This window comes from Haliotis rufescens, unplaced genomic scaffold (assembly GCF_023055435.1).
Source record: "Haliotis rufescens isolate VD_foot unplaced genomic scaffold, xgHalRufe1.0.p SCAF_15, whole genome shotgun sequence".
Lineage (NCBI taxonomy): Eukaryota > Metazoa > Mollusca > Gastropoda > Lepetellida > Haliotidae > Haliotis > Haliotis rufescens.
In genome coordinates this window covers 11,646,773-11,672,392 of record NW_025963835.1, presented here as the reverse complement: position 1 = coordinate 11,672,392, position 25,620 = coordinate 11,646,773, and the positions used below count along the sequence as shown (strand labels likewise).

At 43.3% G+C, this 25,620-nt stretch overlaps 2 protein-coding genes across 2 annotated transcripts; one reads left to right on the top strand and one right to left on the bottom strand.

Moving 5' to 3' along the window:
• The first annotated feature begins 1,295 nt into the window (after nt 1–1,295).
• Nucleotides 1,296–15,400, top strand: LOC124110405. The gene is made up of 8 exons (XM_046469759.2): nt 1,296–1,495; nt 10,873–11,013; nt 11,578–11,787; nt 12,883–13,075; nt 13,462–13,577; nt 13,935–14,085; nt 14,388–14,495; nt 15,319–15,400. Coding segments are annotated over exons 1-8 (1,089 nt in total). The 5' UTR covers nt 1,296–1,326; the 3' UTR covers nt 15,320–15,400.
• A 1,262-nt stretch (nt 15,401–16,662) lies between these two features.
• LOC125380012 lies at nt 16,663–17,256 on the bottom strand. Its single transcript, XM_048395979.1, has one exon. The coding sequence runs from the start codon at nt 17,254–17,256 to the stop codon at nt 16,663–16,665; it is 594 nt and encodes a 197-aa protein (XP_048251936.1).
• Nucleotides 17,257–25,620: the final 8,364 nt, after the last annotated feature.

The window sequence follows — 25,620 nt, the reverse complement described above, 5'->3', positions numbered from 1 at the left end:
TTGTGTGATATTTCTCTGTGACTTTTATTGAAAACAAGAAGAAAATAATCAACTGCTGTGTTGTCAATGCAAGTTAAAACATGTAAAACAAGCAGTCATGCCACACAATAATACACTCAATAAGTTACCGTTTTCTGGGAAATTACTTCAGTCAAATACAGTTGTATGAATAATGAATGATTTTGTTTTTCAGTACATTGTAACTTTAGTATCAATTTTTATAACAAACTTTTATAACATATTTTCGAATTAATTGCGGATAATTTTCACCATTTAAATATAATATATATAATTTAAGAATATGTAAACAAAGTACATAAATTGGTCTTCTTTGCGAAATAGGCCTAGAACCAATGGAAAATACCCACATTTTGAGACTAAAATTGATGCTAAAACTACGACGTACTGAAAACAAATTCATTTTTTCACAACAACAAAAAAGCAATATATTTTTTTATAAATTACACTTCCGAGATATGAGAGGTCTAAATTGTTGTTCCGAATTTGATTCAGTCTCGGATGACGTATCTTCTCATGAGACTTCGCGATGACTAAATATAGTAGTGGGGGGTCCTCGAAACTAGAAAACTGTTGTTTGTCACACGAGAAACGTAAGCGAACCGCGCAATAAACTGTAATAGTTGTTGTAGACGGTTTTTCCGTCTGAAACAAAGAGACGGTTTTCCGTCTTGGACCTGACTGGTAAAGCTTTCAAAACGTTATACGGTAGACAAGTAGAGGACATTTCCAAATTTGACGTACCAGTGACAATAATGATGTCCGATGCAATTCTATATTTTGATTCGTACCATATTTCCCATGGTTTTTCTTCAGGCGAACAATTTACTTGTTTTGCGTGTGTTTGTGATGGGTACCACCGGTGGAGCAGGATACGCTCGCCTTTTCACGAACACCTGGTGTCATCACTTTTTGGTAGTGATTTATAAACACACGCTCATGATATGGTCGGAATCGTACAATAGGTTTTGTCGCTTTTATTTATTTGTAATTGTGCAATTCGCTTTTCTACATGATAAATATCATTGTATACATATGTTAATGTTTTTGTCCTAATGACGTAAAACTTTCAATGAAAAAGGTCAATTCCTCACAGAGATGGTCCGTTATATATATGTTACGCCACAGTTTGTAATACATGTACATGACAACCATCAAAAGAAAGAACAGAGTAAATGAAAAAAATACTTGAAACGTCTGTTTCACGAAATCAATTGTGCGACCCAGAAATCTAGCGAAGGCTATCGATCATCAGTATAAATTCGGGTAACTGTCTGTCTCTTGTCAGTAGCAGTTTCAAGAATCAAGATGATGTTCGTCTCCAAATTGTTCCCGTGTCTCTTACTAGCCATCATCGTTCCGTCAGCATCAGAAACCCTAGAAGAAAAATTTGCAGCTTTCCTTGAAGTTCTCGAAAACATTAAATCCGAAGTTAGCAACATATCGAACGTCCTCGCCGATCAGTGTCCCTGTTTTGGTAAGAAGTATTGGTTTCTATGTTTATGAATGAACTAGCTGTTGTACGTGAGAAATTTACTTGGCGCTGGTTCAGTTCAATACAGACTCCAATATAATATTTATCCGTTTCTCCATGTTTTTACATGGTAGATAAAACACTTCTTGTGGGTTATGCTTGGAGATGTAAACCCTTGGCGATCGGGGTTTGAAAATGTAAAACCGCCGATCCGCATTTCATTTCCCTTTCACCTCGCGTCTTATACATCCGCAATTCATCTCCCTTCCACCTCGCGTCTTATACATCCGTATTTCATCTCCTTTCACCTCGCGTCTTATACATCCGCATTTCATCTCCCTTTCACTTCGCGTCTTATACATCCGCATTTCACCTCCTTTCACCTCGCGTCTTATACATCCGCATTTCATCTCCCTTTCACTTCGCGTCTTATACATCCGCATTTCATCTCCCTTTCACCTCGCGTCTTATACATCCGCATTTCATCTCCCTTTCACCTCGCGTCTTATACATCCGCATTTCATCTCCTTTCACCTCGCGTCTTATACATCCGCATTTCATCTCCCTTTCACTTCGCGTCTTATACATCCGCATTTCATCTCCTTTCACTTCGCGTCTTATACATCCGCATTTCATCTCCCTTTCACTTCGCGTCTTATACATCCGCATTTCATCTCCTTTCACCTCGCGTCTTATACATCCGCATTTCATCTCCCTTTCACTTCGCGTCTTATACATCCGCATTTCATCTCCCTTACACCTCGCGTCTTATACATCCGCATTTCATCTCCCTTTCACTTCGCGTCTTATACATCCGCCTTTCAACTCCCTTTCCACCTCGCGTCTTATACATCCGCATTTCATCTCCTTTCCACCTCGCGTCTTATACATCCGCATTTCATCTCCCTTTCACTTCGCGTCTTATACATCCGCCTTTCATCTCCCTTTCACCTCGCGTCTTATACATCCGCATTTCATCTCCTTTCACCTCGCGTCTTATACATCCGCATTTCATCTCCTTTCCACCTCGCGTCTTATACATCCGCATGTCATCTCCCTTTCACCTCGCGTCTTATACATCCGCATTTCATCTCCTTTCCACCTCGCGTCTTATACATCCGCATTTCATCTCCTTTCCACCTCGCGTCTTATACATCCGCATGTCATCTCCCTTTCACCTCGCGTCTTATACATCCGCATGTCATCTCCCTTTCACCTCGCGTCTTATACATCCGCATTTCATCTCCCTTTCCACCTCGCGTCTTATACATCCGCATTTCATCTCCTTTCCACCTCGCGTCTTATACATCCGCATTTCATCTCCCTTTCCACCTCGCGTCTTATACATCCGCATTTCATCTCCCTTTCCACCTCGCGTCTTATACATCCACATGTCATCTCCTTTCCACCTCGCGTCTTATACATCCGCATGTCATCTCCCTTTCACCTCGCGTCTTATACATCCGCATTTCATCTCCCTTTCCACCTCGCGTCTTATACATCCGCATTTCATCTCCTTTCCACCTCGCGTCTTATACATCCGCCTTTCATCTCCCTTTCACCTCGCGTCTTATACATCCGCATGTCATCTCCCTTTCACCTCGCGTCTTATACATCCACATGTCATCTCCCTTTCACCTCGCGTCTTATACATCCGCATTTCATCTCCCTTTCCACCTCGCGTCTTATACATCCGCAAGCATAACTGAGCGAGGTGAAGTGGGGTTTCACGTCGCGTCCAAGATTATAGCACTTTAAAGCGATGTGCAAGCACATGTGTGTGTGGCTGCTTGTACCAGTCCAGACTGATGCCGATTTATAGTGCTAGCTCACTGAGATACCATGCCGCAGTTTAACATGAATACCCCACTAATGCCACAGTATACTGACTCCGAGCCGACCATTCCTTGTTTAGTACCATCTTTTAACGTTTTGGTTTTTTTAGTATGACGCGGCCGGGGATCGAACCCCGGACCTTCCGCTCTCCGGACGAACGCTCTACCACTAGACCACGGGTATAACAGAGGAGGAATGCTACACATATTCATTGATATTTTATCAATATGCAAGAGGCAGTCATTTTGGTGACTCTAATATTTTAGAAAACTACGTGACTGCCCCCACACCACTAAGGATCTATCCGCTGAAAACAGGGAGAAAATCTGTCTGTCTCTAATATGAAGTACATATTTAGATGTTATCATATGGCATTTTTAATACAGTACCCCATATCAACCCGAGACACCCATATCAGTCCGAGGGCTGATATGGGAATCGTGGGTTGATATTGGGTATGATATGAACACTGCGGTATAACAACGTTTCTTATCATATACCATAACTCAAAATTGTAATATGTATCTATATGCAATGAATGCAAAGCGTTTTTACCTTGTTTGGAAGTCATTGTCACGGGAAAGGTAGCTGCGCGTAACTCTAATTTCTGACTACCCGTGCTGATATTGATCGCCCAAACATTACATAATTGTCTGTTTCTAATAGGAGCTACATATAAACGCTCTTTTAACCTGTACCCCAATTGAAATAGCGCTTTACTAGTAAGGCCTGATATTGCCGCCTTGGTAGCATTATATCATTTTTAATCGAACTTTCGAGTACTTTTCTGGTTGTTAAATTCATAATTTTCACATGGTATTCATGTTTCAACTTTTCCAGGAATTTCGAATATTAATAAACAATTATCGAAATTTCGAGTTCTATCTCGTAATGTCGATTAATTTCTCGTTATTTCAATTAATTTTGTTTTTAAATTTGCGAATTTGTTCTTGCTAGGCCGATTATTTTCAGGAAAATTTGATATTTATCTCGTTATGTCAATGTTTTTTAAGAATTTATGCTCATTTCGTTTCCCCGTGACCTATATTCGTGTTATTGCCTATTTTTTCTACCGGAGGCGCCTGCGTTAAGTGTTGTCATTTCATCATCCAGCCAGAGTAGTCGCCCAAAACACCCAGTATCAAATGTTCCGTGTTTCCTCTATTAGACGCCCGGTCATCTATTAATTTCGCGTGAGCTATTCACCCACCGTCTATTAAAGGCCCGGCGTCTATTCTGTCAATGCTTGCACGGTGGCAACACACTACCCTACCGAATGCAGCCATTTTCTTATGGACGATATGTAGCCTATGGATGTATTCATACGCACGTTTTTTTGTGTGTGAAAAGGCTTAATACCAAAAAGAGGTTTCAGTAGGAAAATGGAAACCTCTTTTTAACCAATCAGAATCAAGCATTCTTCGACGTCAAGGACGAAAACATATTCATACTGAAGTTTTAGCTCTTCATGTGAAATGATATGAAATATTTCCTTAGTTACGGTGTATGTTATAAAAGTTAACATTCCATGAATCGTCTCTACGTGGCTTGCGGTTTGTGAATATTAAAATACGATTTGCTCAAGATTTAATTCTTTGTTCTTTACTCTGTCGGATGTTAAGTGTTTGTTCAGATATTGTTGAAGCCCTTTCCGAGTCACATTTTGGGTACAAAAAGTTGCATTTAACTGATTTGCGTGTAGTTTTGATGCGAGAGTATAAGTTATGGTGTCTTTAGTTGACGTATACGGTGTCATATGTTTCTGCTAACCTAATATGACACCGTATACTACAACTAAAGACACCATAACGAAATATTTGGTATCTTTGTCGCACATGTCATGTCAAAATGAAAACTTAACACTTACAACCTACGACGTTAAGGGTCAAAGGGAGACTACTCTTCAAACCTCAGAGGCCAAACCTTGTTGATAATTTAAACTTTATATAATCTTTATTAAAGTTACAAACGTGATCCAAAAAAATATTACGTCCTGGTGAAATATGAGAGGTGGGTGTTCCAAAATGGCTGTTACTGACGGTATACGGTCTCATATTAGGTCAGTAACAGCCCCCTTGGACTTTTACTGACGGTATACGGGCTCATGTGGGATCAGTAGTTCTGCTCTCTGATTGGTCAATCTCACTTTGAGGCATAATAGGGGTGGTATGGGCCACAAAATTAAATACTTGAATCTGCTATACACGTTGTACATTGGGCCATAGTCACGAATGTGGCTTGTAAGTCACACCTTATCTATTAATAGCGTCCATCGGATAAACAACAGTTCGACCAGGTAGATTGTGTGTCATCAAACAGGAAAGCGTTGGTCTTTGGTTGATTGTGTTGTAAAACTATCTCACTCACTTACTTGTATGGGGAATTGAATGTTTATTTCAATTGTCATTGATGAATACATAATATATTTGTAAAGAAAACAGTCCAATCCCTTTGTCTTTTGGGACAATAAAAATATGTTAAATAAAAAAATAAAAAAACAGTGACATGATAACTACAGCTTGTTGTGAGCTTGTGTCTCTTGAAATGATATGAAAATCAAAATGTACAATAAACTCATACATTTGTACTGATTAAACCAGTTAAAACAGTTACAGTTTTCAGATGTCTTGACGCTTAACATATATCCACAAAGTTTCTTAGCTCTGTAGAGTAGCGTGTTCCTCACTATCAATAATATAGAACATATATACAACTGGGGACTGTATATTATTGTCCAAAACGCCGCAGTCAGATTAATGTTTGTGTATTATTCCATTTTCCTGGGCATGGGCGTTAACTGACTATAAAAGTCCTGTTACCACCCTTGCCGAACATGCATCAACCAAGTCAGCGAGCTTCATCACCCGATCCCGTTAGTCGCCTCTTACGACAAGCATAGTCGCCTTTTGCGGTAAGCATGGGTTGCTGATTATGAAGATCTATTCTACCCCGGATCTTCACGGGTTGAGTGTGGCAAAGAATCTGTTTACAATAACAGAACATAGTAGACAACATTATAATATTACACATATCAATGTATACGATGTTATGTAAGTGTCGTGTACACATGAGGAAGGGGAATCCCGAGTAAATGTACTCAGGTCACATGAAAACGAGAGCGGAAGAAACTAAATAATATCAAAAAACGTAGTTTTCTCATTTGTAGGTAATATCACAAAGTAATATATGTATCAGTTCTCTGTCATTATATACCATTTTGCCACCTTCTACAAAGATAAGTCGTGAAAGCCGGCAAGTTATTCAGTGGCAGTTTGATATTAGTTTGCGTATGTTTTGGTTATAATTGACTCCGAAAGTAATATCCTTTTTCTATACATTAGCCTCACCTAAGTCTTGCCCTTTTCCTATTCATTTTACTAAAATTATCACCGTTATCTTTGCGTTGTTCAATGAGAAATGCGTGTGCCAGCTTGCAGCATTTCCGATGTGTTAGAACAAGTTCGTGCTGAAAACAATCCGCACAATCGCGTGCACGACAAATTTGAGCAAGGCACCCGCATGCGTAGAACGGTAGAATTCAGCTTCTGCTAGGAGCTACGAGCACCGCGTCAAACTCCGCCCTGTAATCAAACACGCGGATGTTGACCGGTGAAAGCTGAGAAACAGAGGGGCGGTCGGGTAGTCTAGTGGTTAAATCGTTCGCTCGTCACGTCGAAACCCGGGTTCGATTCCCGACATGGGTACAATGTGTGAAGCCCATTTCTGGTGTCCCCCGTCGTGATTTTGCTGGAATATTGCTAAAAGCGGCGTAAAACCATACTCACTCACTCAGTGAGAAACAGAAATACAGGTAGACGTTGTTGTCAACAACTAGGGCAGGTAACTCTAATTTCCACTCACAGCTGCCGCCGACAGCACTCGACGTTTTCTCAGCTCTTCCATCATTTGCTGCCACTCCCCATCATTACAAATATACTTGCAGCAATCCCTTCGGCCACATAAAATATATTTGTTTTGTTTTAGTTCATGTAAATTGATCATAAACCTAAACATGAAATTGCATCTGAATGTGTTCATAAAAAAATATGAATTGCCTATATACCTATAACACGTCCCATTTTAATTCTGGAAACCAAGAATGTTTTCCTTTGCTCAAAACTCATGTTTTTCTTTTAATAAATACATAAGGGTTCGTCTACAAGCATCATTACACATGATTCAACTCATTCTAACTTAATTCAACTAATTTATGGCGTTATTAAAATATTTCGCCCATGTTTTGGTCAGTCCCTTTCAAGCATTAACTAATCGTGTGCAAAGTATATTGTATGATGTGAAATATACTTAATATTTTATCATTACATTACTATTTAAAACGGGCCTTTGGTTGGGTGGGCCACAGAGCGGAAGAACCCGGCCTGCTGCATATTTGGTCTTGTGTATTGTAGTAAAAGATAACGGCCTACGCTAGTGGATTTTGCGTTCAATAATCGTTCCATTAATCAAACTGGGCAATTAAGTGACACTTGGGTGTACGATATACAGGTACACGTGCGCATATTTTAATGGGGGGAAAAAACCCGATTCGTCTTTTATTGCATAACGTCTGGCTGAATATCTCATATTCTAATAATTCAAATATTCTCATTAGAATGTTGTATCTAATTAAAGGTGTCGGCCTTATTTACAGTTGCGTCTACAATACCTGCTCAATACCTGCTCAATACCTGTTCAATTACAATCTGCCACACCACGCTTCAATAAACAGTTATGTATGTGTTGCTGTCCCCCAAAACCTAGCCTGTATATATATTTTCATAGATGTATTACATATTTTCGTTAATTGTGGATATATTAAGCACAAAGACACAAAAGGTTTATCGAATATTCAACATGAGCGAATCTTGTATTTTCTCCGCGATCCTGATGTGTATCATCGTTTAATGGGCCATTCAATAAAAGTTTGTTTGGGGGCGATATCAAAGGCGCCGCCCACTGGACACAGTGTCGTCCGTTTCGCGTGAACTACCACCCAACCCTGTCAGTAAGAGTTATGTTATCGCTACACAAATAACTGTGATGCGGTGTCAGTTTGGAAGTAGTTTCTGGACACAGTGTCGTCCGTTTCGCGTGAACTACCACCCAACCCTGTCAGTAAGAGTTATGTTATCGCTACACAAATAACTGTGATGCGGTGTCAGTTTGGAAGTAGTTTCTGGACACAGTGCCGTCCGTTTCGCGTGAACTACCACCCAACCCTGTCAGTAAGAGTTATGTTATCGCTACACAAATAACTGTGATGCGGTGTCAGTTTGGAAGTAGTTTCTGGACACAGTGCCGTCCGTTTCGCGTGAACTACCACCCAACCCTGTCAGTAAGAGTTATGTTATCGCTACACAAATAACTGTGATGCGGTGTCAGTTTGGAAGTAGTTTCTGGACACAGTGTCGTCCGTTTCGCGTGAACTACCACCCAACCCTGTCAGTAAGAGTTATGTTATCGCTACACAAATAACTGTGATGCGGTGTCAGTTTGGAAGTAGTTTCTGGACACAGTGTCGTCCGTTTCGCGTGAACTACCACCCAACCCTGTCAGTAAGAGTTATGTTATCGCTACACAAATAACTGTGATGCGGTGTCAGTTTGGAAGTAGTTTCTGGACACAGTGCCGTCCGTTTCGCGTGAACTACCACCCAACCCTGTCAGTAAGAGTTATGTTATCGCTACACAAATAACTGTGATGCGGTGTCAGTTTGGAAGTAGTTTCTGGACACAGTGCCGTCCGTTTCGCGTGAACTACCACCCAACCCTGTCAGTAAGAGTTATGTTATCGCTACACAAATAACTGTGATGCGGTGTCAGTTTGGAAGTAGTTTCTGGACACAGAAATCAGTAGCAACCAACAAGGCTTATGCCGTTCAAATAACCGAGTGACGCACGTAACAACGGTTGTCAATATGTCTGCTACAGCTACCATACCATCATCCATGTCACACCTGGCGTATAACTGGCTTTTTCAAAATATTGATTGTTAAAAAATCGTTAACAGACTGACGTATATCGAAAACAGTATTCTTATTTGATTAAAATAACAGTAAGTTAATTGGAAAATGAACTGGATGTTTAATTCCTTATATCCTGTTTGTGAAAATATGCACTGGACATAAGATTTGAAGACTAATAAAATCAATTTTAAGACCGTATAGACAATAAAACCGAATAAAATATGTCTTGGTGTCATCTCTTGTGTATTAGATGAGCAGTAAGCAAAAAGACTGAGCAACATAAACACGCATAAAAGGGTATAGTTGGTTGGTTGGTTTGTTGTTTTACGCCGCACTCAGCAACATCCAGTTCATTTTCCAGTTAACTTACTTACTGTTATTATTGGAACGGCATTGGCCTTGTTGACTGTTACTATACTTTGAGGATTTCTGTGGCCAGTGGCGGACGTAATTGAGACTCCTTCCACGCTGTCATCGCCTAAAAAATATTTGTGTACCGATTACAAAACTCTTACTGACAGGTATGTCTATTGGGCGGCGCCTTTGATATCGCCTCCAAACCTGCTTTTATTGAATGGCCTATTAAACGATGCTACACACCAGGATCGCGAAGAAAATACAATATTTGTTTATGTTGAATATATCAAGGTACCAATTCATCTTTCATAATTATTTTTTGTCTTTGTGCTTAATATATCCACAATTAACGAAAATATGCAATACATGTATACACAAAAATATATACATATACAAGCTAGGTATTTGCCCACAGCAACACTTACATAACTGTTTATTCAAGCGTGGTGTGGCAGATTGTAATTGAACGAGAGCAGGTATTGTAGACTCACCTGTAAATAAGGCCGACACTGTAATAAGATACAACGTACTAATGAGAATATGGGACTTATCACAAGAAGGCTGTTGGGTTTTTTCTGGACTGTTCCCATTTTTTTCATACCAAAGTGGTAACGCATTAAAAAGTTGCTTTCGTGTCACAATATTCACTCAAGTTTTCCTCGATCGTCTTCAAACATCGGCTCCATTGGTCAGTTCGATACCGCATAAAATAAAATAATTATTTCGAGATTTCGTTAGAATGTGAGATATTCAGCTTGTCGATAAACCTTTATGTATTTGTTAAAGATAAACATGAGTTTTGAGCAAAGGAAAATATTGATGTCATAAAAACCACCGTCATATAGGTGGAATATTATTGAGTGTGGTGTTAAACAACAAACAAATAATGAAATACATTTATGTGCGATTTAAAAAATATGTTTTTTCGTATGATGTTTTTAGTTTTTTCTTTTCATGTAAATCAGAAAATTGACAAATGTTCTGATATTCTCTACATTTCATGATGATAGTAACATCCAATTACTACTGAAGCAAAATACGTAAAATAATACAGACACAGCCTTTGTTGACTTGCATGGCGCAAACATATGTTGGATAGAGCCACTACTTACTTACTTACGTCAACGTAATCTGACGTCAGGGATCGCTGATCATGATATCAAACGCTGGTTTGTCGGGGAAAGACTCACACACTCACACATATATATCAATATTCTTGCAGAAGATGTAGTGCTGAATGGAACCGAAACAATTCAAGATGTGGAATGCTTTCAAACGAAGATTGCAGTCTTTCGAAATGGCTTCAATGCCTTACTCGCCTCTGCCAAATCCCTCAACGCCACAACAGGATGCCCCTTAGGAGGTACGTATTTTCAGGTCAATTACACTTTCTATCATATAGTCAGAAAGACAAGATCAACACTCATCAAATGTTGATTTGACCAGATCCATGCCTATCAGCTGGAGTGAGTGAGTGAGCTTTTACGCCGCAATATTCCAGCAATATCACGGCCGGGGACACCACAAAGGGGCTTCACACATTGTACCTATGTCGGGAATCGAACCCGCAGAGTAAATTGCGGCGCCGTACGTAAACCTCTCGGGCATCTGTGCTCCCATCTAAATATAATTGGCAGGACCTGATCGTCTTGAGTACAGAGAGGCAATGTGTAGGCTTTACCCTGCGTATAGGAAAACACTAACCCTAGTCTGCAGTGTTTTATTGTACGATAAACAGCAACCACTCGTCGTTTATTTCTTAGATAATGAACTATACTCATCATATCAAAGGGCAAGGTCATTTGCACACGTCCCTCGGATCACGTGTACTATTTTTTATACGATCAATGCATTTTTGGTTCGAGAACATGCATATTCTATATTGTGTACGCATTGTTCATTTGTTTTTCCAATTTCTTTTTTCAAGGTGCAGTGTTCATAAACCTGTGTAATTCGACTTCTGACGAGTCTGGTGGAAGTCAAAATAACACCCAGGAATCTACGACTATTGTTGATTATACGTTTGGGCCGTTCAATGAAAACTCGTATGAGCTTGACTACTTTGGGAACGATCCGTTTGTAGTCCGATGTCGAATTGTTCCAGGTGGACCGGATGTTCGACTGGGTGGCGCCACTGGTAAGCTTAGAACAACTTCCAATTTTTTCAGCCTCTGATAGCAATGTGTGAACATGTCTCTATTCAGTCCATAATCACAATGATTGACGATCGCCTCCTAGATTTAGTGGTCATAGCTCGTGGCCGGAGAGCGGAAGGTTTCTTGTTTAATCCCTGGTAAAATCATATCAAAAGACATTAAAATATTATACGTGTGGCCCTGCCTAACGTTAAGGAAATAAAACAAATACTGGTCGGCTAGTCGTCAGAAGACTGTGTCTGAGTGGGGTATTTATGATAAACTGCGTCGATTTAATTCAGTGGTTAGCACTAGTACAAGCGCCCAAAAACATACATGCATGTACGTCGCTAGAAAAGTGCAATGATCTTGATCGCGACCTTAAAACCCAATTCATCTAACCATTGATTACGTAATCATGTGTAGACAGGGGTGTGGTGGTGTGTAGTGGTTTAGGGTGGTGACGGGACGTATAGGGTGGTGTGGTGTTGGTGGTGGTTTTGTGCTGTGTCAGGTGGAATTTGGCGGTGTTGCGTGTGTAGGTTGTGTAAGGTGGGTCGGGCTGTGTCAGGTGGAATTGGGTGGTGTTGCGTGTGTAGGTTGTGTGAGGTGGGTTGGGCTGTGTCAGGTGGAATTGGGTGGTGTTGCGTGTGTAGGTTGTGTAAGGTGGGTCGGGCTGTGTCAGGTGGAATTGGGTGGTGTTGTGTGTGTAGGTTGTGTGAGGTGGGTTGGGCTGTGTCATGTGGAATTGGGTGGTGTTGTGTGTGTAGGTTGTGTGAGGTGGGTTGGGCTGTGTCATGTGGAATTGGGTGGTGTTGCGTGTGTAGGTTGTGTGAGGTGGGTTGGGCTGTGTCATGTGGAATTGGGTGGTGTTGCGTGTGTAGGTTGTGTGAGGTGGGTTGGCCTGTGTCGGGTGGAATTGGGTGGTGTTGCGTGTGTAAGTTGTGTGAGGTGGGTTGGCCTGTGTCAGGTGGAATTGGGCGTTTAACCACGAACCTACCTCACCACCGACGCTGTTTTGAAACCAAATAAATTGTGTCTCCTTTGTTCATAGCGAGTGCATGACATGTAACAGGTCTGTACGCTTTTGTTGACAGATGCGCCATTAACAGCGTCAGCTGTTGGAACTGGCATTGTTTACTTAGAGCCAACGAATGAAGTGTATGTGGCCATTACATTTGACGACACCTCACTGAATGGGGTTTATGCCTTCAACAGGACCGGCTTTCCGGATATCAGGCTGGTCTTCCCGTATGATGGCCCCACTGGACAGCTCTACCTATCTGGAGAGTATGTAGATAACGTATATTAAGAAATGATCCTTGATTCCGAGAACTGATTCTCACAGTCACTGTTGTCTTTGAATGTATGTTGAAAAAGATGAGGTTTCCATGGCAACTAGTTTGACATGTGCTTTCTTATCGTTTCCGCATGATGTCAGCCTCACACAAGACCTCACATGGAGCCGTTGTGGGACATTTATATACTATTGACGACAGACAGGAAGGCGCCTCAGATATTTGCTCTTGGTTCGACCTTCTACTGTAAATGTACAAATGAACGTTATAGAATATCTAGCGTCCTCATTTAAATAAGCATAACTGCCAATTTGTTTTTCTCAGGCCTCTGTCCTAAGCGTCTACAAACCCAATTCAAGTACTCTTTTCTTCTTGCAGTTTTCTGTATATGGTTGATGGTCCGAAAATCTTCAGGATCGCTGATGGCGACAGTTCATGGACTCTAGTAATTACGTGGCTTTTAGTTCCCATTGGGTTTGCAGTTCAAGATGATGGTAAGTAGGATCAATCAATCAATCAATCAATCAATCAATCAATCAATCAATCAATCAACATTGATGCTTAGTAAACAACCTGCACTACCAAGGTGTATAAGTATATTCAGCTCTGCAGCCAAATGACAGTCCCATCTGATTTGAGATTATTTTACCACCTTACATTTTCCAATATTACATTGGTCGGACGTACAATACGCAGCTGAGTCTGAACCTGAGGAAAGCTACAACCAGAACTAACATCTCCACAACAGGAACATTGTGACCACTTATTTCTAGTTGTGTCGCCCTTGCGACAATCTTGCGTAAATGACCGAGTTCATTCAATAATGGCTGCCCTATGTGTCCATGCTACAGGTACAATGGCGTTTTGCGAGTCATCGGGTGCCCTGTGGCTGTTCAATCCAGGAACATTTTTCTTCAGACAGGTGAAACAGCCAAATCCTGTGTCCTGTGCCTCCCTCGAACTGCACAACGGCCTTATCTACGTCGCAAGCGAGGGCTCGTCGTAAGTTTGTTTGTTTGTTGTTTAACGCCGCAATATTCCAACGTAGTCTGGTGTGGAACTCACCAGTTTGAAATAAGTGCCGTAATGCTTGCGAAAGCTGCTTTCTGATTGGCTAAGGTCGACTCCTTGTTTTGGTCGGTCAAAGTTCTCGAAAGATTGTCCTGACGTGACTTGGAATAGGATGTTCTTTGTTCAGCGAGAACTAAAATGTGATTTTAATGAGATTGAAATATTACCTTGCCTCAATCATTTGTTGTTCAAAACCTGGACTATTTAGCTGTATAAAGATTGTTTTGTTTCAGAATGGTTGAGGTTTTCAACTCTTCTGCTGTTGGAACTGATGACGTCATGCCATTCAATTTGAACACGTCAACAACATGTCCATTACTTGTGATAGACCCTCGGTTCTGGTATGAAGTGTTTTAATATGGGTAGTAAAAAGTTTGGCTTATAATTATTATGAACCCATTAATAATCTTTCGACAATTTGATTTATATCTAATCAAGAATAGTTTTGGTTTTTGCAATGACAATCAATATCTCCCAATTCATAATGGTGTAAAATTGATACCAATACATGTATCGTATATTGTCAATACTTCACCGTTAGTATACACTATGTGCCTCTATCATCGGTGAATACGTTCGGCCGCCATGCGATCTAATAGCCGCGCGTCAGATAATCAAATGTCCCCTTTGTGTAACAATGGAGTAGGGATTAAAAAGGACAACGCCCATATCCAAAAGGGACTGTCCCAAACTGGATATATTATAATTAATTTGAATAAATTTGGTATCGAAGGGAAGTTTTTGATTATTTATAGATCTATGTATGGCAACATCAATGTTTGTGTAAAATATTTTCATACCAACAGCGATATTTTTTGGAAATACTGGATTAATGCAAGGGGACATTTTATCGCATCTGTTATTTCGTTGTTATTGAGGTAATACCGTCAGTATGACAACCATACGCTAATCTATAGATATACAGATACTGCTGTTGGTCAGCAAACAGTTTCAAATGAATAGATTAAGGATGGCAACGATAAAGCGAATCAGTGTGTGTGTGTGTGTGTGTGTGTGTGTGTGTGTGTGTGTGTGTGTGTGTGTGTGTGTGTGTGTGTGTGTGTGTGTGTGTGTGTGTGTGTGTGTGTGTGTGTGCGTGCGTGCGTGCGCTTGTGTGCGTGCTTGTGCGTTTTTAACTTCAAATCTGCATTCGGTTTTTTTCAGATCGTGAACGGACACCACGTCATCAGAGAGTGTAACCATCACTACAGACACACAGTTATAAAAACAACATGTTTTAACTATACATGATAGTTGTTATTTTTCGTCACCAGGATTGAGAAACTGATTGAAGAATTCCTAAAAATACCATTTGTTTATTTAACGCCGAGTTATATTTAACGCCGCTTTGAACAGTATTTCAGTTAAATCACAATATCCGCATCATCTTGATGGTGCAGGAGCCGCTGTTATCAACACTATTTGATAGTTGTTGATTAACACACGCTGTTGATATAGTCATATTCGAACAGTGGACTGTTACCAGATATTTCTCATGTTTTTGGAAAGATTATTGTCGCATTTATTGGCTGGTTTAACACTTTTTTAAATGCAAGGATGAAGTGCTGAAAAGCCAAGTATCATAATCAGGGCAAATTTGGGATTCGAACCCAGGTCCTGGGGATTTAACTCAGAACAGCAAATTACAACACCCAAGTCGACTTGGCAAACGATGATCTGTTGGGAGAATACAAGTAGGGGATGTTGTAATGATCAACCATCTATGTTATATAAAGTACGACTTAATTGGTATGGTAGTCTCGTAATAGAGCTAGCTCTACTGTAGTCATGTTTATTTGTCAACCCGTGTCCTTTTCAACACATATCCCCTCCACCCATGACCCATGCAGCAATACTCCCCGCACATGAGCCTCGTCCATCCATCCCCTATCCACCTATGCCCCATCCACCCATGTCCCATCTACCCGTGACCCATCTACCCGTGTCCCGTCCACTCATGCCCCATCCATCCATCCCCTATCCACACATGCCCCATCTACCCATGTCTCGTCCACCCGTGCCCCATCTACCCGTGCCCCATCCACTCGTGTCCCATCCACCCGTGTCCCATCCATCCATCCCCTATCCACACATGCCCCATCTACCCATGTCTCGTCACCCCATGCCCCGTCCACACATGCCCCATCCACCCATGCCCCATCCGCCGTGCCCAGTCCACGTGTCCCATCAATCCACCCTCTATCTACACATGCCCCATCCACCCATGCCCCGTCCACCCGTGCCCCGTCCACTCGTGCCCCCATCTACCCGTGCCCCATCCACTCATGTCCCGCCCAACCGTGCCCCGTCCACCCGTGTCCCAACCATCCATCCCCTATCCACACATCCCCCGTCAACCCATGCCCCATCCACCCATGCCCCATCCACCCATGCCTCATCCACCCATGCCCCATCCACTCGTGCCCCGTCCACCTGTGGCCCATCCACTCATGTCCCGTCCACCCGTGCCCCGTCCACCCGTACCCCATCCACTCATGCCCCATCCACTCATGTCACGTCCACCCGTGCCCCGTCCACCCCTGTCCCATCCATCCATCCCCTATCAACACATGCCCCATCTACCCATGTCTCGTCCACCCATGCCCCATCCACCCGTGCCCCGTCCCCCAATGCCCAATCCACCTGTGCCCCGTCCACCCGTGTCCCATCCATCCATCCCCTATCCACCCATGCCCCATCCACCCATATCCCATCCACCCATGCCCCATCCACCCATGCCCCATCGACCCATATCCCATCCACCGATGCCCCATCCACCCGTGCCCCGTCCACCCATGCCCCGTCCACCCATGCCCCATCCACCCGTGCCCCGTCCACCCGTGCCCCATCCACCCTTGCCCCGTCCACTCGTGTCCCATCCATCCATCCCCTATCCACACATGCCCTATCCACCAATGCCCCATCCACCCGTGCCCCGTCCACCCATGCCCCATCCACCCATGCCCCATCCACCCATGCCCCATCCACCCATGCCCAATCCACACATGCCTCATCCACCCATGCCCCATCCACCCGTGCCCCGTCCACTCGTGCCCCATCCACCCGTGCCCCATCCACCCGTGCCCGTCCACCATGCTCCATCCACCCATGTCCCATCCATCCATCCCCTATCCACACATGTCCCGTCCACCCATTCCCCATCTACCCGTGCCCCATCCACTCGTGCTCCATCCACCCGTGCCCCATCCACCCGTGTCCCATCCATCCATCCCCTATCCCCACATGTCCCGTCCACACGTACCCAATCCACTCATGTCCCGTCCACCTGTGCCCCGTCCACCCTTGCCCCATCCACCCGTGCCCCGTCCACCCGTGTCCCATCCATCCATCCTCTATCCACACATGCCCCATCTACCCGTACACCATCCACTCATGTACCGTCCACCCGTGCCCCGTCCATCCATCCCCTATCCACACATGCCCCATCTACCCATGTCTCGTCAACTCGTGCCCCATCCACCCATGCCCCGTCCACCCGTGTCCCATCAATCCATCCCCTATCCACACATGCCCCGTCCACCAAATTTCCCATCCACCCGTGTCCCATCCATCCCTCCCCTATCGACACATGCCCCGTCCACCAAATTTCCCATACACCCGTGTCCCATCCATCCCTCCCCTATCGACACATGCCCCGTCCACCAAATTTCCCATACACCCGTGTCCCATCGATCCATCCCATATCCACACATGCCCCATCTACCCGTACCCCATCCACTAATGCCCCATCCACTCATGTCACGTCCACCCGTGCCCCGTCCACCCGTGTCCCATCCATCCATCCCCTATCCACACATGTCCCATCTACCCATGTCTCGTCCACCCGTGCCCAATCCACCCATGCCCCATCCACCCATGCCCCGTCCACCTGTGTCCCATCCACACGTGTCCCATCCATCCATCCCCTATCTACACATGCCCCGTCCACCCATTCCCCATCCACCCATGTCTCATCCACCCATGCCCCATCCACTCGTGCCCCGTCCACCCGTGTCCCATCACTTCATCCCCTCTCCACACATGCCCAATCCACCCATGCCCCATCTACCCGTACCTTATCCACCCGTGCCCCGTCCACCCGTGCCCCATCCACACATGCCCCATCTACCCATGTCTCGTCAACCCGTGCCCCTTCCACCCCTGTCCCATCAATCCATCCCCTATCCACACATGCCCCATCTACCCATGTCTCGTCCAGACAATCTAGTGATTAATATCCTGAGCATCGATCCACGCAGTTTGGATCGATGACATGCATCAACCAAGTCAGCGAGCCTGATCACCCGATCCCGCAAAGTCACCTTTTGCTGAAGACTTATTCTACCCCGAAATCTTCACGGGTCCATTAAAGCAAGAGTAGAGAGCGAACGTGTTATTGTGGTAAATGAAAATCAACAATGCTAACGGCTCAGAGCTATTGCACTGAAGTGTCGAAATCAATGGCCCCCTACTCACGCGCACAGCGGAAGTGCTTGGTTCACGTGCAATGTTTCGGGTGTGTTTGAACTTAAGGATTTGGTTCCGAAACCGTTCATGCTCTGGCAGTCATTTCTTGTAAGCAGATCTTTCATCTGACGACCTATACTTACATGTATATTTCATGATCCCCTACATTTCTTAGAGAGTATATGTTGTTTTTGCGTTTAATTGTTTCGTTAGCTATTTCTTAGCGGCTTGTAAATAACCGATTCGGGACACTGATTGGTGGCATAGTAACGTCACACGCCGTCCGAGTGCGATGACACGAAAGCAGCTACGTCACTGATCCTGACTATCCGTTCCTCTTAATCCCACAAAAAGCATAGCTCATTGGGGACCTATAATGCCCTAAATTCCCGGAGAGCGTAAGAAGGATGATCCTTTGTCCACTGGTCAGTGAGTGTGAGGAGCCGATAATTCAGTTTACGGAATGCGGGGAGGATGTGGTGAGGTGAGGCGGTGGCTGATATATACTTCTGTCACTACCTAAAGCATACAATTTCTTCTTCGAATGGAGGAGACAAACAATATCCAGTATTTCTGGAAACAGCCTTTTCTTCAGATAAAGTAAGGCCCCTCCAGCAATATGATATGGTTGTAGTAGTGTTCATTCTGGCACCAATGAACCCAAAGTCCGGTCCACACAGTGATTTTAGGGCTGATTGTTCTTACCACAAGGTTTGTTGTGCTCTATCTTTCAAAATACATTCATATGGCTGTAAACCTCACCCAGACACAGTATAATGACTCCGAGCCGACCAGTCCTTGTTGTATTCCCTTAATCCTGAGCGCCAGCCACAGTAACAACAAACACCATCTAACATTTTAACGTATGTAAACTATCATCTGTCGGCTATATTGCAGTCGAAGTCCCGACTGGATGAGGTGCACATTGTAGAGATCAGCAAACCGAGTACAGGGACGGCCAAGAAGAAGAACGCAGAGATTATCGTACCGGATGATGATCGATGTTTCAGCCAATGAATCTATGTAGACACAATTTGTATGGCTAACAACTTCTTTAATACTGTTAAAAGCGACGTTTCGGTATAGATCCTTAAACCGTTGTCAGGCAACGTTACCTTGTCATCCGTCAACTTCTAAGCAATGCCTAATATCAAACAACTTAACAATAAATCTATGCCACTTTGTCTTCCTCATTGCTTATCATGTTCATACACACTGACAGGAAGAGTGTGCGAGTGTTGTGTGACGCCACTTCAATACTGGACACGTGAAGATCCGGGGTAGAATAGGTCTTCAGCTACCCATGCTTGCCGTAAAAGGCGACTATGCTTGTCTTAAAAGGCGACTAACGGGATCGGGAGGTCAGGCTCGCTGACTTGATTGATGCATGTCATCGAATTCTAGTTGCGTCGATCGATGCTTATGATGTCAATCACTGAATCGTTGGTCCGGACTCATATAGCTGGAACATTGCTAAGTGCGGCGTTAAACAACAAACAAACAAAACTACAGCACTGTACAAGCTATATGACGGAGTCTGAGGCAGGCAGACCAGTGGTTGGTAACATGATCCGGGTACCACGCCAAGTGGTAAGATGACCCACTACAAGACAAGTCACAGTGCCTGACCACTCCATCCCCATTATAAACATAAAACTATTCGCCAGACGTGCCACATGTCCTGAAAATATAATATTCCGGCACCTCCTTTCAAAGAAAAACTTTATATTCATTGAAGCAGTGACCGAAGACATTTCTTATCCTATATCAAGTCCAGGTTCCATGGACGCTACCAGTGATTTAACTCGTAACGGTGCCCATGTAACCATATGTACAATTTAGAAAAACAAACACGTGACACATTTCAACATCTACGAGTAACAATTAGCCTTAATGTGTTTACAGTTACTTCTCTATCTAAGGTCCTTTCCAATATGCTGGAACACACAAAGCATGGCGTTGTCATTTCAGAAACTGTTTTATCAGAAAACAAGTTTTGTATTGACGCTGATTGGTTAACTCCCGTGCGTGTCATGTTTTGATTGATCCGTATTTGGTTGTCATAATTATATAATGTTTTGAAGCGCTTGATAAAGACCAAATTTCAATTGCAATGTTGGTTCAATTCGTTTTTCCGGCAAATTTAAAGTTCATCGGCTAGTGAGATTAAATGCCCCACAGCTATTAAGGTAAGCGTTAAGACCCGTGTTAAATCTCTACAGGGATTGCCTAAAAGTAGGACCGGGACAGGCCAGCGGGTAACACTAAAAATGGCTTGCAGAATATTAAAACGAAACGTGCGTATCTGGGCAAAAAAGTATCAAATGTATACAAATATATATATTTGCTCAAGGAATTGAATTCGAATCAAAATATATACTCTTCAAAAAAGAAACTTGACACTGACTTTCAAAATGAAATATAATGCGATTGTTTCAAAATAGGACACAGAAACCATAATTGAAACACTGTTTGAAGATCAATGTACACAATGTTCAAAACATTAATCGTGTCACCTAGACAGACACACGTACACGATACAGTTAATGTCACAGGGGTACACCGTCCTACCGCCGTGATGAATTCCGGCCCATACCATGACACTCCCGCCGCCTAGTGGGACAACCTGCTGCACAAAGTTGGGGGCGTAACGTTCAGCCGGACGTCTGTAGACACGTGCGCGCCCATCAGCACGTGTGAGTAGGTAACGGGACTCGTCAGTAAACAGTACATTTCTCCACCTTGCAACTGCCCATCTAACCCTCTGTTGGCACCAAAGCAGACGGTCCGCCAGATGACGTGGGGTCAATGCATGACGTCGAACAGGTCTTCGTGCAAAAAGTCCAGCCTCCCTCAGTCTGTTGCGTACCGTTTGATCTGATATTATGCGTACCCCAGGGATCTGTGTGGTTGTAGACGTGGCTGTGGTAGTGCGGTCTCGGAGGTGTCGCAGCTGGATGTATCGATCTTGTGCTTGGGTTGTCACCCTTGGTCTTCCTGACCTTGGTCTGTCGTCATCTCTGTTGGTGCTGTTGTATCTGGTCCACAGTGCTGAGATTGTCTGTCTGGATACGCCAAAGTGCCTGGCCACTTCTTGCTGAGTTGCTCCAGCTTGCAATCTCCCAATGGCGTTGTTCCGTTGAGCTGCATTCAGTCTTGGCATTCTGTCACCGCCTCTACTGCCGTTATAAGGACTGTATGAACAGCCGTTGATGTGGATTTCTATACCCATTCAGCAGGGGGGCCTGCATGCCTAAATGCAGGATCCTGTGCTGCACGTTTTTTACAGGCGGTTGCGTTTGGATGAAGCTGTAAAATTGATCCCCAAATGCTACGTTTATGTGCTTTGCATGTGTTTTCGCGAATTATAGACACACCATCTTTCTGTTTGACTTATTTGGTTCTCATTTAATGTAATTATTTTAGATATCTGGCAAAAAGTGGTTTTACATCTATGTCAAGTTTCTTTTTTTTTTGAAGAGTATATATTCAACAATATAATTTAGTGCTAACTATGAAAACATACCGTGAGTTCTCGAGGAAGAGCCAGTGTCTTTATTCTATGTGTTTTCTATGTGATTTCTATTGTGATTGTCTTTTGATGCGATGTGATGCGCTCCTTTAGGCGATAAATACTTACTTTGTTTATGCAAATTGTATGAATGGTGGGTGCTACCGGTAGGGCGGGGCATGCCTACCCTTGTCGCGAACACCTGGTGTCATCACTGAATTTCACTTGTCCATTCATATAAATTCCACAACTAGTTGCCTGTTTTACGTCAAGTGGATTGTTTTCGGCTGACAATCTAGGCTGGTTATTCTCTTGCATTGTCAATTTATATTTAATGTGTGTAAGTGGGAGGGTTTCTCACTGGCCTAAGCATATGGTTTGGTTTGTTGTTTGTTTTTTTACGCCGCACTCAGCAATATTCCAGCATAATGGCGGCGGTTTGTAAATATTGAGTCTGGTCCAGACAATCCAGTAATTGATATCATGAGCATTGATCCACGCAATTGGGATACGATGACATGCATGAACGAAGTCCCGTTAGCATACGGAGTGTTTTGATTACTTTTCTTTGATTAATTATTGTGTTGGGCCTCCTAAATTAACCTTTACTCATTCATATTAAACCAACGCCACAGTTTTTTTCTGGAAGTGGATATTCCGCGAATGACAAGGGGACTGACATGTGTTTATAATTATAAAAACACTTCCAGCACTGTTAAAGTAACTAAACTATACTGAACAACAACAGTTCCTTTGACATTGAATAAGATTTAATGCAAAGTTATGTTTTTTACCAAATCTGAAACAATTTCGGTTTGCAACAGATAAAAGACTCCTGTAAGTGTTCAAATGGTATAATTTACCATACTGACTTCAGAAAATGTGTGATTTCATAAAAAAAAACATGAACATGCCAAAAATGTCAAATTACAAATCAATAGCGTGTGTGTCCACCCCTGGTTGCGATGCAAGCAACACATCTTCGTCTCATGGAATGGACCAGGCGTCGCACAAAGTCCTGTGGGATACCTGTCCATATCTGTTGGAGCATGTTTCGAAGTTCCTGGAATGTCTGTGGAACACGTGGTTGACGTCGAAGGCGCCGATCCATCTCATCTCACACGTGCTCGAATGTTGAGAGATCAGAGGAGCGAGCCGGCCAGGGGATGACATTCACGTTGTTTTGTTGAAGAGAATCCTGAACAAGTCGAGCAATATGAGGCCGGGCGTTGTCATGTTGCAAGGTTATGCCTGGGCCATGACGACGCAAACAGGGTAGAACAACAGGGCCGATGATCTCGTCGCGGTAGCGCTGTCCATTGAGATTTCCCTCTACCACTATTAAACGGGTCCTCTGTCTTGCTGTAATCCCACCCCATACCATAACGCTGCCGCCCCCGAGCCGATCTTCTTCCATAACACAATGATTGACGTAACGTTCACCTCGACGTCGTTACACTCGAATCCGTCCATCGCTGTCGCTGAGGTGAAAACGAGACTCGTCAGTGAATAGAACTTGTCCCCACTGCATGGTCGTGTAGCGTAGACGCTGTCTGCACCACTGTAGACGTGCTTGACGATGGTTACCTGTCACAAGGGGACGTCTGGCGGGTCTTCTGGCGACAATCCCTGCACATCTGAGGCGACGACGTACGGTTTGTGAAGATATCGATTTCGTAGGTGTGTTGTTTGAATCCAGTTGTCTTGTCGATTATTGGTTACGGGTGGCCTGCCACTCCAGGATGGTCTCTGACTGCATTCGTCTGTTGCCAACGTTGCCATAAACACCAAATGGTGTTTTTGTGGACGTTAAATTGTCTTGCAACATCACGTTGACTCGATCCTGCTTCAAGCATACCAATGGCTCGCAGACGCCCATTTTCGGACAGGCGTGGCATTTCGTAATGTTGAATAATTGCGTAATTTTGCTGTTTTTCGGAGTGGTTGTTGTCAGCACGATGCTAAACAATGCATATGGAATTCCGTTAACGTACATGTTTTTACATGTAATAGTATTAAAAAGAAATGTGTGCTTAAAAAGGTAGTTCATCTTCCCAAAATGCCACTTTATATTGACACAGATAGTTGTATTTAAAGCAACCACGATGGTCAAAGTAAAACCCGTTTCCCCATACTGTTCAAGTCTCTATCACAAATGTTTACACATATAGACCAGTGTTATATCTACCTAACTACCACTTTATAGTGCCACAAATCGTGGTATTTAAAAGTTGCCTTTCGTGAAACTGTGGCAAACATAGTTGCCTAATGTGAAACAGTGGCAAACATAGTTGCCTAACGTGAAACAGTGGCAAACATAGTTGCCTAACGTGAAACAATGGCAAACATAGTTGCCTAACGTGAAACAGTGGCAAACATAGTTGCCTAACGTGAAACAGTGGCAAACATAGTTGCCTAACGTGAAACAGTGGCAAACATAGTTGCCTAACGTGAAACAATGGCAAACATAGTTGCCTAACGTGAAACAATGGCAAACATAGTTGCCTAACGTGAAACAATGGCAAACATAGTTGCCTAACGTGAAACAGTGGCAAACATAGTTGCCTAACGTGAAACAATGGCAAACATAGTTGCCTAACGTGAAACAATGGCAAACATAGTTGCCTAACGTGAAACAATGGCAAACATAGTTGCCTAACGTGAAACAATGGCAAACATAGGTGGAAATGGCTAATTCTTCACACATAAAATACAGCCATAAGCAAATCCGTGACCCAGGGTGAATATTTTACTGTAATTTAGCCTTGCCTTTATCTTTATCTCCCCAGAAAAATAGCTTTGGTCAGGGTTTCGTGATCAAATTTTAGAGATACTGTTTCTGTAAGTCTCTAAAATCAGACATTTTGTCACATGTGTTTAGTCCAAATCGGCGTTTTACATAACTTATAATCTCTCAGTAGATTTACATGGGCTCACGTACTAGATCGTTCATGTACAGGCACCCTTTACTAGGATGTGGCCTGGGAACTTGGTCCTAACTGGGTAGCCCTTTGCGGACACTTTCGTATTGGTCCAAAGGCTTCAGCTGGGCCCCGAGTGGGCATAAGTCACATGTCGACATAGATGAGCCGTGTTGGTAAAGGTGTTTTTTCTGTAATAATATATGTCACTTGCTTTATGGTTTGGGCGTGCGCGGTATACGCAGGCTGTCTACCGATAATACTAAAATGTCTAGATCTGCTTGATCCACGATCGCGATTGCTAGATGTGTCCCGCATGTAACAGCTGTGTGTGACTTATTGTTTTAGAACCCCTGTCAGCCATCCATTAATGTCATTTTCACCGCCATGTGCCTTTCACGCCCAAAAGAATCTGTTTGGGCAATATTCGACACTGGTTATTCTCTGGCATTGATGTTTTATAGTTACAGTTACATGCAGCAATAGAGGCGGCCGGGTAACCTAGTGGTTAAAGCGTTCGCTCGTCACGCCGAAGACACGGGTTCCCGACATGGGTACAATGTGTGA

Coding starts and splice junctions, on each gene's coding strand:
- LOC124110405 (XM_046469759.2), top strand. CDS start 1,327: ATGATGTTCGTCTCCAAATTGTTCCCGTGTCTCTTACTAGCCATCATC. Junction 11,014..11,577: donor AACAGGATGCCCCTTAGGAG/GTACGTATTTTC, acceptor TCTTTTTTCAAG/GTGCAGTGTTCATAAACCTG. Junction 13,578..13,934: donor GTTTGCAGTTCAAGATGATG/GTAAGTAGGATC, acceptor TCCATGCTACAG/GTACAATGGCGTTTTGCGAG.
- LOC125380012 (XM_048395979.1), bottom strand. CDS start 17,256: ATGGAGCATGGTGGACGGGCACGGGTGGATGGGGCACGGGTGGATGGG.